The sequence below is a fragment of the Mesoplodon densirostris genome, chromosome 9 (assembly GCF_025265405.1).
Source record: "Mesoplodon densirostris isolate mMesDen1 chromosome 9, mMesDen1 primary haplotype, whole genome shotgun sequence".
NCBI classification, from domain to species: Eukaryota; Metazoa; Chordata; class Mammalia; order Artiodactyla; family Ziphiidae; genus Mesoplodon; species Mesoplodon densirostris.
The window spans coordinates 80,203,842-80,218,627 of record NC_082669.1 but is presented as its reverse complement, the minus strand read 5'-3'; the positions used below and the strand labels follow the sequence as shown (position 1 = coordinate 80,218,627).

At 33.8% G+C, this 14,786-nt stretch overlaps 1 protein-coding gene across 2 annotated transcripts in view; it reads left to right on the top strand.

Annotated features, from left to right (window-relative positions):
- Positions 1-11,864: 11,864 nt before the first annotated feature.
- TFEC (transcription factor EC) overlaps positions 11,865-14,786 on the top strand; it is a 47,253-nt gene continuing 44,331 nt past the window's right edge. For both annotated transcript variants that reach the window (XM_060108355.1, XM_060108354.1), the window contains exon 1: positions 11,865-12,044. In XM_060108355.1, the coding sequence (XP_059964338.1) occupies positions 11,865-12,044 (180 nt within the window). The remainder of the gene's footprint in view (positions 12,045-14,786) is intronic.

Below are 14,786 nucleotides of genomic sequence, written 5' to 3'. Positions count from 1 at the left end.
ATTCCAAAGCTATAATATTAACTAGCACTTTGATTTTTCTTTATTTCTCAAAAGTAATCGACAAAAAAGAAAGCTCTTACAAAACTTCTTTATTATTTCAACTCTTACCAACTTTTTATATGCAGTTATTCATTTCTTAAATTTATCCCCAAAAGCAGGAAGTTTAAAGATACTGAATAGAATAGTCATGATATTTATATAGAATAAGCCAAGCTGAAATTAATATTATTTTCTGCTCTTTCCACCTGCTGCCTTCCCATCCACCCTTGTGAAAAGGAGTAAAAGGTTTTTGGAAAAGGTAACAAGAAAATGATATAAGGGAAATAAAATTTCTCGTGGGTAAAGAGGCTAATACTCTTCAGAATAGTGTATATTTAATACATAGATCTAGAGACTAAAGTGGAAAAAGCATCTTAAAGAAAGGAAACACTTATCTAGAGTTCATATTTTCTGATGGTAGATTTCAATTATAGCATTACCCCACTTGTATGGAAAACCCAGGTCTTGCACCATAAGGTGGTTATAAGATAGATGAAGTGAAACACAAAATAATACAAAATCAAAAGTGAATCAAGCCAAACTCAACTAATAATGGGGAAGCAACTCCAAAGGTTTTTCCACTACAGAGTAGAGTCAATTGATTCATATTTGTATACAGATATGGGACATACTTTTTTCTAATTGCAGGGGCTGGAGTTTTACTATCCTTGTGTGCTGAAAATAAATAACTTGCAATTGAAAGAATACCCGCCTTGTACTCAAAAGACAAGAGGTCAGATTCACTTTTCTGCCTGTGTGATTGTAAGCGAGTCTGATAACCTGTTTGAGCTTCAGTTTCTTCATCTATAAAATGAGGATAAAAGTCTTTACTTAAATCATTGGAGTGTTTGATTCAACTTGTGACTGTGGCTACTATTATCTTGCATTCTGGGGCTTTCAACTAGTCCATGAGGTCCTGTGATCAATGTTCTCAACAAATTGATGTTTCATGGCTATATACTTTCCAAGCGGAAGTATATTTTTTTGATTCTAAAGGAACATTATTCTTCAGGGATAAGTGGAAAGTAAAACTACAACTTTGTAACTGAAGGCCTTTCGTACATGAGGGCACAATTACTTGAGGAGTTTCATTTATGTAAATAATGAAGTAACAGGTGCCTTTAAAACATAGAGAACCAAAAATAATTATATGTACTAGTTAGGTAAAACAAAGACAAGATAAATTTTACTTTTTTTTTCTCTAGAAACACTAGTAATATCTACGAAAATTGAGTGATAAAATGTACTTATGAAACAAAGCCATTTTCTGCCGTTTGCCAATCAAAATGAATAATTTTAAAGTCTCATTTTCAATTAGATTATTTTAATATTTAACTACCTAAAATGCCCCAATCATATTTTTTAGAAAATGGTTACACTATAATACTGCAGTTCTAATGATGACATTTTATTATGATAAAAATGACTTCATTAATTGATGACCATACATCAACTCATAAAGTAGATAAGGGATATAAAAAATTTTCAAGCCTAAGATAATATAAACCAATTTGAATTGTTTAGATTTTCTTTTTTAGGAATAAACATGTATGATCCTTCTATTCTTACAAAATACATAAATTTATTTGTTATAAATTCACCTGCATTAAGTGGCCTATGAATTTCTTTTATAAGGTCTGCATAAGTCGGCAATATATTGATGTTATCCCAAATCTTACCATTAAGATATACTAAAAATTAAAAATGTAATGTATTTGCAGCATAATGATACAAGAGATGACAAGTATTATATGGAAGTTTGTCCCAGATATTCCTATTTATGGCTTTGGATCTATTTTAGAATGTGTAAAACTTTTTTTAAAAAAAACATTGATGACTTTCCAAGATATTTGAAATATGACCTTTTGAAGAAGTCAGTCTTGTTTCTCCTTTATTCTCTGCGTCCTTGAAAGAACATTCACAACTTCATAATGAAAATGATATCAAAAAGTCACTATACAGAGGATGAAGAATAGTACATTTAAGCATTACATGAGAGCTTTGTTTTAAGTTGAAAGTAACTGTGAAGTATAAAGCATCATTTAAACACAATTGTTGATTTCTGAAGCAAAATGTCTTTTGTTTTATAAAAGTCATTAATAAATATTAATGTTCAAGTCTTAATGCCATTAGATAAATATTTTTTTAAAGAAGACTTTTTACTGAATCTAGCTTAAGTAATTAACTTGTATATTTCCACATTTACAGGAAACAATTTAATTGTATGAGAAGCTTCTAAAAAGAATATAAACTGTAGTGTTAACTTACTTAAAGACAGCCATAAGCACTAAACATAAATATGCCTAATAATATCAAAGTATAATGTTACAACTGGACAATTCTTTCTTATTAAAGGAAGAATACATCATTCATTCATTCAATTGGTTTGTTGAATTGGAAAGGACATTTCCTCATCCCATTATTTCTCCAAGAGAGAATATGCTCAATTTTAATTTTTGATACACTATAATTTCTGAAAACAAAATGCAGTTAAATATTGTACTGAAGTTTTAGAAAATAATTGTGGAGGCCCAATTGAGTATTTATTTATGATATTGTAAGAGTAAATAAGATAATATATGCAAAGTATATAGCATAGTCCTTTCTATAGGCTGTTCACTCAATAAACAAGAAAGGGTACAAAATCTATTATTTAAAAACCTAGGGCTAGATGTGTTTCAAAATTATCAATACTTTAAAATTTGAAAGGTAATATGGTACATATTCCTTGATACCCTGCAGAGTCCAAGACAGCATCCCATAATCAAACACATTAATATACCTGCAACAGTACATGTGAATATCTACTGTAAGTAGGATAAAGAAAGACTTTAAATAATCTTACTTCATTTCAGGTTTGATTTTGCCACCAATTGGGTTTGTGCCAAACATAAAAAAAAAAAAAAGAAAACTCCTACTTTCAGAACATTTTGGATTTTGGAATTGCAGTTAAGAGGTGGAGGACTGATAGTATTGTAATGCAATTGGACTAGGAAAATAGGGCTGTATCTACATCAAAAAGTTGAATGCATAATTTTAGAAATAGGGCAAACTAACTATTAATTAAGGAGGATTTACCTGACAATGTAACACACACAAACTTCAAATAAGCATTTTGCAAAATGTGAGAAAAAAATCAGTGGAACCAAGGGGAAAATAAAGTTTAGAATCGGAATAGATTTCCCTACGTGTAGTTAGAACATGGGAGTTAACCATCTTTGGCACTAGGTCCTCTCATCTTCTATTCTGTACATCCTTCTGTACATCTTCTGTACATCCTCCAACGATCATCTCAGCTATCACCTCAGTGTAGATGTTATGTAAATTTTATCCACAGTCCATACCTTACCTCTGAATTCCATACCCATAAATGCAGCTGCCTACTTCACATACCTTCTTGGACACTTTCAAAACATCACAAACTCAACGTGTTCAAAACTGAACTTATAATTCTCTGTCCCCCTCAAAAAACCTAGTCTTCTCTGTGAAAGCCATCACTATCTATTTAGTCACTTAAGCCAGAAACCTCAGGTGTCATTTCTTAATCCATTTCTAAACATCTCTTGAATCCATCTACTTGTTTCCATGTGACTATGCAACCCTTAATCACATGACCCTAGTTCAAGCAGCCCTTTTTTCTTTCCTAAACTCTCTCATTTTACCTCTCTAAAATTCATCCCACTGAACTGCTACTGCCCCCTTTCTTATGATAAAGAAAATAAGACATCTTTCTATACCGAAAAGATTGCATGAATTGGCCCTACTGGCCTCCCCAGCCTCATACCACACTCTGCTCTAGTCCTATCATCTCCTTTCAGTGCATTTTTTCATCTTGTTTCTTCCCACCAGGGTCTTCACATATGCTGCTTTATCTCCCTAAATGTTTTTTCTACTCTTCCTCTCTTTATTTCCTACTCATCCTCCAGATCCAGCCCTATCATCCCTTCTTTAGGAAAGTTGTCCCTAACTTCTGTCTAGATAACCTTTTTCTACAGGCTCATAGTCATGTGTATCTCTCCTGCCTATCACTTGTTACACTTGAAAAGTTACAGTCATTTGTGTGATTATTAGATTAAAATCTGTCTCTTCCACCTGTCCATAAGCTGCATGGGGAGAGGGACCATGTTTCACATTATTCATCATTGTTACCCACACAACTGGCTACTATATATAGGCACACACATATCTATTAAGTGAATGAATCAATGAAATTAATAGCAGAAACTGTCATTTGAATGACTCATTCCCATTTTATCTATGTCTTTCTGCTTGATTTTGTGACACCCTTTACTTTCACAGGGTTTATCACATTGTGTTATAATTATATTTTAATTATCTATTTCTCCTAGTAGACTGTGAACTCTTTGAAGACTGGGTTATGTCTATTTTGTTCATAATTATATCCCCAGAGCTTATCACAGTTGCATAAAACCTGATGTGTAGTGGCACTCAAAAATATTTATAGAATTAATGAATACTAAGCCTGAGAATGCAATGTCAAATATATGTTAAAGTATTATGGCTTAAGTTATCTGCATTTTTCATATTAACTTATTTTGGTTATTGATGATATTGCCAGTTGACTTTAGTGTGTACATGGCTGCTGTGTAATTTTGAAGTCAATGGGAAGTGGCCAGTGTCTGCTGTGATTCTTAGTTGATATTTATGGCTCTAAATTTCTATATACACATACTCTTATAAAACAGATCAGACTAAATAAACCACAGTTATTTCTGGCATTAGTTCTAATTCTTTTAAAGATATAAAATGGTAATTTTCCTGAGATGCTAACATAAACAAAGCAAATCAATGCAAGTATAAATGGAGATAGATGGAGTTGTAAGGGAAGCTTAGTCTTTACAGTAATAATATGAGTGCTCATGGAGTGCAAGCATTTTTACTGCTAGAACACTATTGAATTAGGAAAACTATGCTTAATAATATTCATGCATCTTTAAAGTCTCTTAAGTGTGGATCTCTTCTAAAGACACAGCATTGGAATTATCCAAATTCAAGTGATAGGGACTGAAGGAATATGTTACAATCACATTTTATATTATTATCCATTAAATAGCTTTGGATTATATAATGCTCAGCTGAAATATGCTGACAGTTATTCAGAAACCTAAGTAAAACTTTTGATGAACCCGGCCCTACTTTGTTCAGTAGTTATATCTCAATCAGACAAGCTCGACTGTATAATTTTAGGTTTAGTCAGGATGAGATTTATGGGTATATCATATCCAAAGACTGCTGTGAAGAAAGTAAGATTTGAAGAAACGAGTTATTAATGTTTGCTACAGAATATTAACAAACGTTATGTGGCTTTTATGAGTAGGTATCTAGGAGGTAGTAGATTCATAAGCCCCCCAAAATAGATTTCTTCTTATATACCTCTGCTACTAGGAACATAATTAATAGTTACCTATTACTCACTTGTGAAGTCCAAGCTTTTACTTCATTTATTAATTTCAAGCTTAGTGCAAAATTAACAAAATTAAATGAGGGTTGTCATGTTGTAGTGAATGGGATTGTCTGTCTTGCTTTTTGATGGGGCTGTGTGTATAAACCTGCCTGTAGTGTGTGTGTGTGTGTTTAGCGGTAGTGCATGTGTTTTTATTTACTAGCACTACATAGTAAATACGTATAGAATAAATATTTTTCTTGCTGAAAGTATTTCTGTTTCTGTTTTTGCAGATAGTCTAAACACACTCATTAGGTAGGTGCCCATATTTGCCTGATTGATTTTTTTGGCTAGTCAAATTAATGGTGATAAAATGTCTTGTTATTCAGACGATTGCTTGTGTGATGTTTGCCACCACTTTAGTTTTGAATTTCAAAAGGCCAGTACCCAGAAGGTGTTTCATCTCCTCCCAGGTTCTGTGCCCTCAGTTTAGATAAGTGATCTCCAGGTGGATGGTGACACATGGATCATAGACCTGCTTTCTGAAGAGGAATGACTTTCCCTTGGGACTGGCTTTAACAAAGAACAAACTTTCATTAAATGTTTGCTGAGTGAATGTTAAAAGAATTAGCTGAGGGCTTTTACAATTATCTTACGGTTTCTCTATAAAAAGGTAACTTTTTAAAGAGGCTATCATATATATGCATATATATGAATTATGTTTAAAAGAATTTATATGATTTGTAGCAATATTTAAGAAGATATGATACAAGTAGACAATATTATAGACAGAGAATCACAGGGTTGGTGAAATCCTTCAAAGTTGTTTTTTTTGTTTTTGTTTTTCTGTACAACTACCTACCCAATTGTTTCTAAAATTTCCTCATTCAAAATACTCCCCTTGTCCGCCTGCCGATGCAGGGGACACGGGTTCGTGCCCCGGTCCGGGAAGATCCCACATGCCGCGGAGCGGCTGGGCCCATGAGCCATGGCCGCTGAGCCTGCGCGTCCAGAGCCTGTGCTCCGCAACGGGAGAGGCCAAAACAGTGAGAGGCCCGCATAACCGCAAAAAAAAAAAAAAGAAAGAAAGAAAAATACTCTCCTTGTTGTTTATCTACTGGATAGGACTGAAACCCATATGAGAACTAAATCAAAAGACTACAGTGTGGAACAATGAAACGTAAATTGGGAGAATTAATTCATGTATTTAGGAGCATAATTTGAAAACCACTGTGTGAAAATAAGAATGCCTCCTTCTAGCCAGCACTGTTGCCTGGCCTGCATTACTCCATAGCTCTTCTACCTACCAGGAGATTTTAAATACAAATGCATATAGGGCCACATAACATTTTGTTAGCCTTAATTCTAATTAAATATTTGCTGATTTACAGAGTTGAAACCTCCGAAGACTGATCTAAACTCTGGAATTAAAAAACAAAACAAACAAAAAAACCACTTCAGGTATCAGATACCCTAAATCATCTTCTGTTGTGTCAGAGAATGAGATCTGACCTTTTCTTATGACATTGGGCTGCTGGCTCATGGATTTCCATCAATGCTCTCAATAGTCAGGAGTCCTGCATCTATTCTAGTCTAAAAATAGGAGTAGGAAAAAAAAACCCGACAGATACATAAAAATTTTTTAACGTCTTTATTGGAGTATAATTGCTTTAAAATGGTGTGTTTGTTTCTGCTGTATAACAAAGTGAATCAGCTATACATATATCCCCGTATCTCCTCTCTCTTGTGTCTCCCTCCCACCCTCCCTATCCCACCCCTCTAGGTGGACACAAAGCACCGAGCTGATCTCCCTGTGCCGTGCAGCTGCTTCCCACTAGCTATCTATTTTACATTTGGTAGTGTATATATGTCAATGCTACTCTCTCACTTCGTCCTAGCTTACCCTTCCCCCTCCCCGTGTCCTCAAGTCCATTCTCTATGTCTGCGTCTTTACTCCTGTCCTGACCCCAGGTTCTTCAGAACTTTTTTGTTTGTTTGTTTTTAGATTCCATATATAGGTGTTAGCATACGGTATTTGTTTTCCTCGTTCTGACTTACTTCACTCTGTATGAGTCTCTAGGTCCATCCACCTCACTACAAATAACTCAATTTTGTTTCTTTTTATGGCTGAGTAATATTCCATTGTATATATGTGCCACATCTTCTTTATCCATTCATCTGTCGATGGACACTTAGGTTGCTTCCATGTCCTGGCTATTGTAAATAGAGCTGCAGTGAACATTGTGGTACATGACTCTTTTTGAATTAGATACATACATTTTGTATTTGTGATTGTGATTCCCCAGTGATTATATTTTCTACAACCAAAATGCTTTTTTCTTCCTGACCAATTTCTTCCCATTAGCTTGTTGTACTTGCAGGAATTTATGTATTTCTAATTTAAAAAAAAATACTTCAATTGACCCATTAAGCACATTGCTCTTGTTCTCTTATTAATGAATCTAAGCATTTTTTAAAGCTCATCAATACATGCATTTCTAATTTTTAAAAAACCCACATCCCTTTATTAGAATATGAGAACTTAACTATATTTGAAGCATATTTAAAAAAATAATTGGATGTTTTAAGCTAAGTTTCATTTTTGTAACTCCAAATAATGGAACTTTTTGAAAAAAAACAACATAATTTCTATTGAAAGCCTAGGTTGAGATAATTGATATTGGGTTAATGGTCTAACCAGGTGATCCTCTAGGTTACTGTATTTAAATATGGAGTCTGAAATATAAATTGGTTTGGAAAACATTGCTCTGCCTGCTCTAAGTGATTTATGATTTAATTACTTATTAAGAAATATATATTAGGTTGAACTATACAGAAGGGACAATTTGTAGATCAAAAATTGTCAAATATCTGCAATTTCACAAGGCTCCACCTAATACGTTTTTAAATTTTTCCTTTTTTCTTGGCTGTCAGGATGTTCATGGGTAAATTTTGTACTCGATTGCAATATTAATCTTCAGCCTACATTTTCTGGCATAAATACCTCTCACCACATTTACACCTCATATTTATTTATAAAGTTTTGGAAAAGAGGGAGGATATAAGTAAATAAATTCTTTTAATTGAAATAAAACAGATCTCTGCACATACACAGAACCTTGGACTTAAGCTGACCATCATTATTTTTAGTTTGCAATAACAGCATGCCAGAGAGATAATGCTGAGACATAATTCAGAGTTAGGAGATAATGTTTTACTTATTACTTTCAATAGCAAAACTTCCCTACATCTGGGTGGTCTTAGTCTCTTTGATAGTCCAAAGAACCAAATCACTATCTACAGCTGCTCTAGCCTTCTAGGTGAAGACTTTGGTATTCTGATTATGGTTTACCTGCTTCCTCTAGTGGGTTCCCAAAGCTCTCTGCAGTCACCATAGTTATTCACACACTGTACTTTAATGATTCATTCATAAAATCACTCATTGAACACATGTGAACACATATTTTTAAGTGCCTGCTCTGTGCCCCTCTCTGGGTTATGTATAGGAAGTATGGCAGTCCAGCAGCCAGCAAGATAAATGCAGCCCTTGCCCTTGGAGATCTCTTATTTTTCTTCCCTGACTAGACTACGAGCTCTTTGAAGGCAGATACTGTGGTTATCTCCCTTTTACCTTCAATGCACGACTCAGTGCACACACACTTGACACTCAAAAATATTTCTTAAATAAATGAATAAATGAACAATGGCAACATATAGTTTCATTTACTTCATCTCACCAAGTACCAAGACCTTCAGTGAAACCAATCCAATAGATAGTTTTATAGTTGTGTCTTCAGATCCCAGGCAATTTAAAAGTATTTTAAAATTGACTGCACATGGTTTAACTGATGTTTTACATTTAGTTGTCTCATTGTTCTGATATCAGTCCATGCTTGGAAAAAACGGAGGTTTACTGGGGAGTAATTTAATTACATTCCATTTAATCTTCCCTGGCTCCACTGATCTTTCAGACTCTCATGCTTAGTTTATAGATGTTGTATACAGATGTATATAGATGTAGGATCCAAGAGAGTCTTCACGTTTGCCTGCTAAACCCTTGTAATTCCCTATAAATAACCAATAATTCAGGCAGAATTAGAATTTCATATTTTTTATTGTGTCTCTGTATAGAGTGATCTAATGAGATGGTAGAGGAAAAGTATTCATGTGAATTCCTTTTCATGACTAATATTTGTGACTGCCTCCCAACTTCTTTTCTTCTTTCATTTTGATCTTTTACGTTTGAGTTTGCCTTCTTTCTGTCCCCTATCCCAGGACCATCTCCTTCCAACACCTGATTTATAACCATTTTCTCTTTCAATTAGTTTTTTAAAACCACTGCTTCTTGTGGCATTCTAAATTCATTGTATATGTTACTGAGCTTTTGCTTTGTATTCCAGTCATTTCAATCAGGAGCCAATATCATGTAGTGTTTGGGAAACCAGGCCCTGTATTCCAGTTCCATCTTTTACTAGTGAAGTGATAACAGCCACACCATTTAACCTCTCTAAGTCTCAGTGGCTTCAATTATATGGTGCAATGGGGATACTATTGATACCTATCTCCTAAGGTTGTAACAAGAATTAAATGAAACAATGTGTGTAAAATGCTTAACACAGTGCCTGATACCTGCTGCATATTATTATTTTTATCATCATCATCATTTTTGCTGTAGTTGATATTAATATTGCCCAAGTATATTGTAAATTCCTAGAGCCCTAGGATCACAGTTATGACTTCCCTTGGACTCCTGATGTAACACAAAACACAATAAGTACTCTAATGATGCTTTTAGTATCCATAGATGAAAAGTGAAAAATGAATTAGTTAATGAATGTTGTAAATTCTGATTCAACATACTTTTCTTAAAATAATATACAATGTCCTTTAGCATTCAGTTATGTTGTGTGAAAGTCATTCAGATTTGTGAATCTGAAAATGCTGTTTATAATGTATATTTTGTAAATTTATATGGATTAAGAAGGATTCATTTAAAACTGTAGGATAATCTAAATAGCTACCCCCCAAAAATTACCACAGGCATTTTAATGAAATGTTGTTTTACAACTTTAAAGCTCACAGCAATATAATTAGTAATATGTGTAATCTTTATTACTAATCTTAATCTTTTTTATATGACTGAAAAATTATTTTATGGTAGTACAATTAAAATAATGCTAAAAATGTCAGCATAACAGAATTAAACTAAAGTAACTACTACAATATTGTACCCCACACCAGCTGATTTAAATGCAAAATACTTTGTAAAGGCTATTTATCTGAGCTAATGCATGTTAAGGGATTTAAGGAGTAGTTTGTGTAGCTGAAATAAAAGGAAAAATAAGCACTGTACAGCAATCTTTACTATTGTTTAACATGAGGGAAATATTAAATAGGTTTATATATAGGCCACTTGAGGAAAATGTATTAGAAGTCACATCACAGCATAGTAAATATAAAGGGGACTGGCAGGCAATACTATTTTCAGAGGTTTTTAACGGGAAAGCTTGAAATACTTCAAATTGTCCTTATACAAATAATGGTATATCATTAACTATGATAGCTAGACTGAAGATGCCCAGAATTTTATGTCTATTATTTGAAAAAGGGATTTCAATATACTGGATAGTTGCTTAGTTGGCACATGACACTGGTTAGATTTTTCTCTGAATGCTTCTTTCTGTCAATTCATAATGATTCTATCAAAGTATTGTTATTATAAAGTGAGAATATGGAAGGGTTTAAAATTAAGATTTTTAAAAAATTAAAATAAACTCAGTATAGAAACTCTGGAAAATACAGAAAACTGAAAAAAATCACCTAGATTTTCACCACCCATAAAGTATCAGGCAATATTTAGTATATATATTTCTAGTCTCTTCTCCCTCATGGATAATTTTTTAAAATCTTTAATTAAAAATAGAGTGATTATAGCCAATGGAATATTTATATGTAATATAAAGGAATACAAGAGATATATGTTATATAAAAATCACTAATAATAGTAAATCAGCTGTGTTTTCCTTTTATTATTTTAGTCATTCTTTTTCAGACCCTCAAAAAGTTTTGCTGCTTTTTATATTTATTCCAAGTTGGTTTCAGTTGCATGTTATTTTAAGAGCTATTCTTAAACACTTGGTTAGCATTTAAAATATTTTAGTAAAGTTTAAATGACTTATCAAAAACTATAGTCCATTAATATCTTATGTAAATTATGACAGAAGCATAGACAATAAATTAGAAAGAAACTAGATGTTATAGTGTTTATTGTCATAATCCAATTGTTGAAAGTGGAACTCTTTTACCAGATGATGCTACACATTGCATTTGTTTGGTTTTTATTTGGTAGGTCCCAGCACACCTGGAAAGTTCTGCTAGGACTCAGCTACAGAAAGTTCAGAGACAGCAAGTAAAACCTTTCATGACCCTTGACCACCAGATCGTCCACCAGACTCTTAAACGGTCACACCCTCCAACACCAAGCAGTGCACTTCTGGTACAGCATGGACACCAGTCTCCCGAGAGTAACACTGGACTCACTGGAAATCCACTCACCAAGTTGCTAACTCTTGGGAAAGAAGATGACAATGTAGAATGGCATGTATGTCTAATGGCTGCTTATGAAAATATATAATCAGTTTCTTGGGAAAAAAAATACCTCAAGAAATTGAAGTCAAATTTTTATAGTAAACATTCCATATGCAAATTTATTTAACAAAAGGATGTCTTAATTTATTAATTTGTAATAATTAGTTATGCCCATAAGAATTGTTATGCATAAAATATAACAATTCATTTTTTAACACTCATTTCAGTTTTGTATCAGTGTGAGTCAAAGCAGGTTCTAATAGTAATATGTTAAGAAGATTTAGCTTTAATTGTAATGGTTTTCTGATAACTTTAGTTAAAACATTTATCAACAGTTACATTATCTGAAGTACCCATTAAGATAAAACAAGCAAAAGAATAAATAACAGTAAACATGTGTGCTAGAAATGTTTATCAGAATGAGACTAATAATCTTCTTGCACTTAATATTTTGTAGAATTATATCGGAATTTATTACTATTGATTATCTATCCATTCATTTCTATTTTCAACAAATACTTGCCTACCATTTACTAAATAAGAGGAAATTTGAGGTGCTGAGGATACAAAATGAATGAGTGTCTAGCTTCCTGGAGTTCATAATTATTGTGACTTGCTTGTAAATGAACCTTCAAAAAATACTGAAGGATGAGTAGAAGTGGGAGAAAGCTAGAACTGGGTAAAAGAGTTCCTTTAATATCTCAATGTAGAAAAACTACATCAGTAACTGAGCTTTCTATTCTTTTATTTTTCTTTTTTTCCATTTGATTTTTAGATGGAGACATGGTTCTGTGATCTCCCAGATTTAATCTCCCAATCTACATTCCTGGTGATTATTACTGATTTCAGGTCACTGCTTTTTAGCTAAGTCTGTAGCCTCCAGGTACAAAAGAGCAATGCTCAGTATATCATTATTTGAATTCCAAATGATAGAGGAAGATTTTCTTTTGCAAATTTTATATGAATCTAGAAAAGAGAAAAGAATAAGGATCTGGTAGATTGTTTAATAAAATATAAAACAACCACAAAACAGGACTAGTTGAAATCCAAAACTGAACATAGATCTCTACATGTATATTTACTTAAACTTTTCAGTAGTGGATATACAAAGAATTTTCAAAAAAAAATGTAGAACTAGGTTCTCTATTCACTCTATGAAGATAATAAAAATATATGTAGGTTGAAAATCATCTGTACAGTAAATATTAGAACTCACCCCATACAATTTATCTTACAACCACCTTCTTCCCAAGTTCATTTCCTTGTGTGGAAGAGTGATTCCCAAAGGAAAAAACAAATCCCAAAGGATATGCATATGCCAGTCAATTCTAGGCAAAACCCAGAAAATGATCTTATTATGTGTCTTATGAAATATGTCTTCTAAAAAATGAGAAAGGATAAGTAACACATATCAGTCTTCTCGGTTTTTCTTAGATAACATTTTTATTCCTTAGGCACACAGATTACCTTTCACTTTATAATAAGTTTGTATAAGAGAAATTTACCTGATCTTAGTGGACCTTTAGGTGGTGTCAGTCAAAAGGAGTTGCATGGCTGGGAAGGGTTGAAAGCCTCATTAAGTGCCTCATTAAGTGGTCTACGTACAACATGCACATTGGCTGCAGACAAACACTTTCTATTTTTTTAAACATTGTTCTTTAAACTGTGTATATAAGTCTCTTCAACCATTAATGTCAATCATAATTTTATTCCACCTGTTATAGTTTTAATGTGTATTCTCCTTGAATTTGACTTATCATGTACACATTTTCACATACTGCCATCAATTCAAGTCTTGCTATCTTTAGTAGCTAAGATGTATCCTACCTTCTTGCCATTTCCTAATATTCTTTTTTTTAACATCTTTATTGGAGTATAATTGCTTTACAATGTTGCATTAGTTTCTGCTGTATAACAAAGTGAATCAGCTATATGTATACATATATCCCAATATCCCCTCCCTCTTGCATCTCCCTCCCACCGTCCCTATCCCACCCCTCTAGGTGGACACAAAGCACAGAGCTGTTCTCCCCGTGCGATGCAGCTGCTCCCCACTAGCTATTTATTTTACGTTTGGTAGTGTATATATGTCAATGCTACTCTCTCACTTCGTCCCAGCTCACCCTTCCCCCTCCCTATGTCCTCAAGTCCATTCTTTTTTTTTTTTCTTTTTTTAAATTTATTTATGGCTGTGTTGGCTCCTTGTTTCTGTGCGAGGGCTTTCTCTAGTTGTGGCAAGCAGGGGCCACTCCTCATCGGGGTGTGCAGGTCTCTCACTATCGCGGCCTCTCTTGTTGCGGAGCACAGGCTCCAGACGCGCAGGCTCAGTAACTGTGGCTCACGGGGCTAGTTGCTCCGCGGCATGTGGGATCTTCCCAGACCAGGGCTCGAACCTGTGTCCCCTGCATTGGCAGGCAGATTCTCAACCACTGCGCCATCAGGGAAGCCCCTCAAGTCCATTCTTTATGTCTGCGTCTTTATTCCTGTCCTTCCCCTAGGTTCATCAGAACCTTTTTTTTTTTTTTTTTAGATTCCATGTATATGTGTTAGCTTACAGTACTTGTTTTTCTCTTTCTGACTTACTTCACTCTGTATGACAGACTCTAGGTCCATCCACCTCAGTACAAATAACTCAATTTCCTTTTTATGACTGAGTAATATTCTATTGTATATATGTGCCACATCTTCTTTATCCATTCATCTGTCGATGGACACCTACGTTGCTTCCATGTTCCGGCTATTGAGAATAATGCTG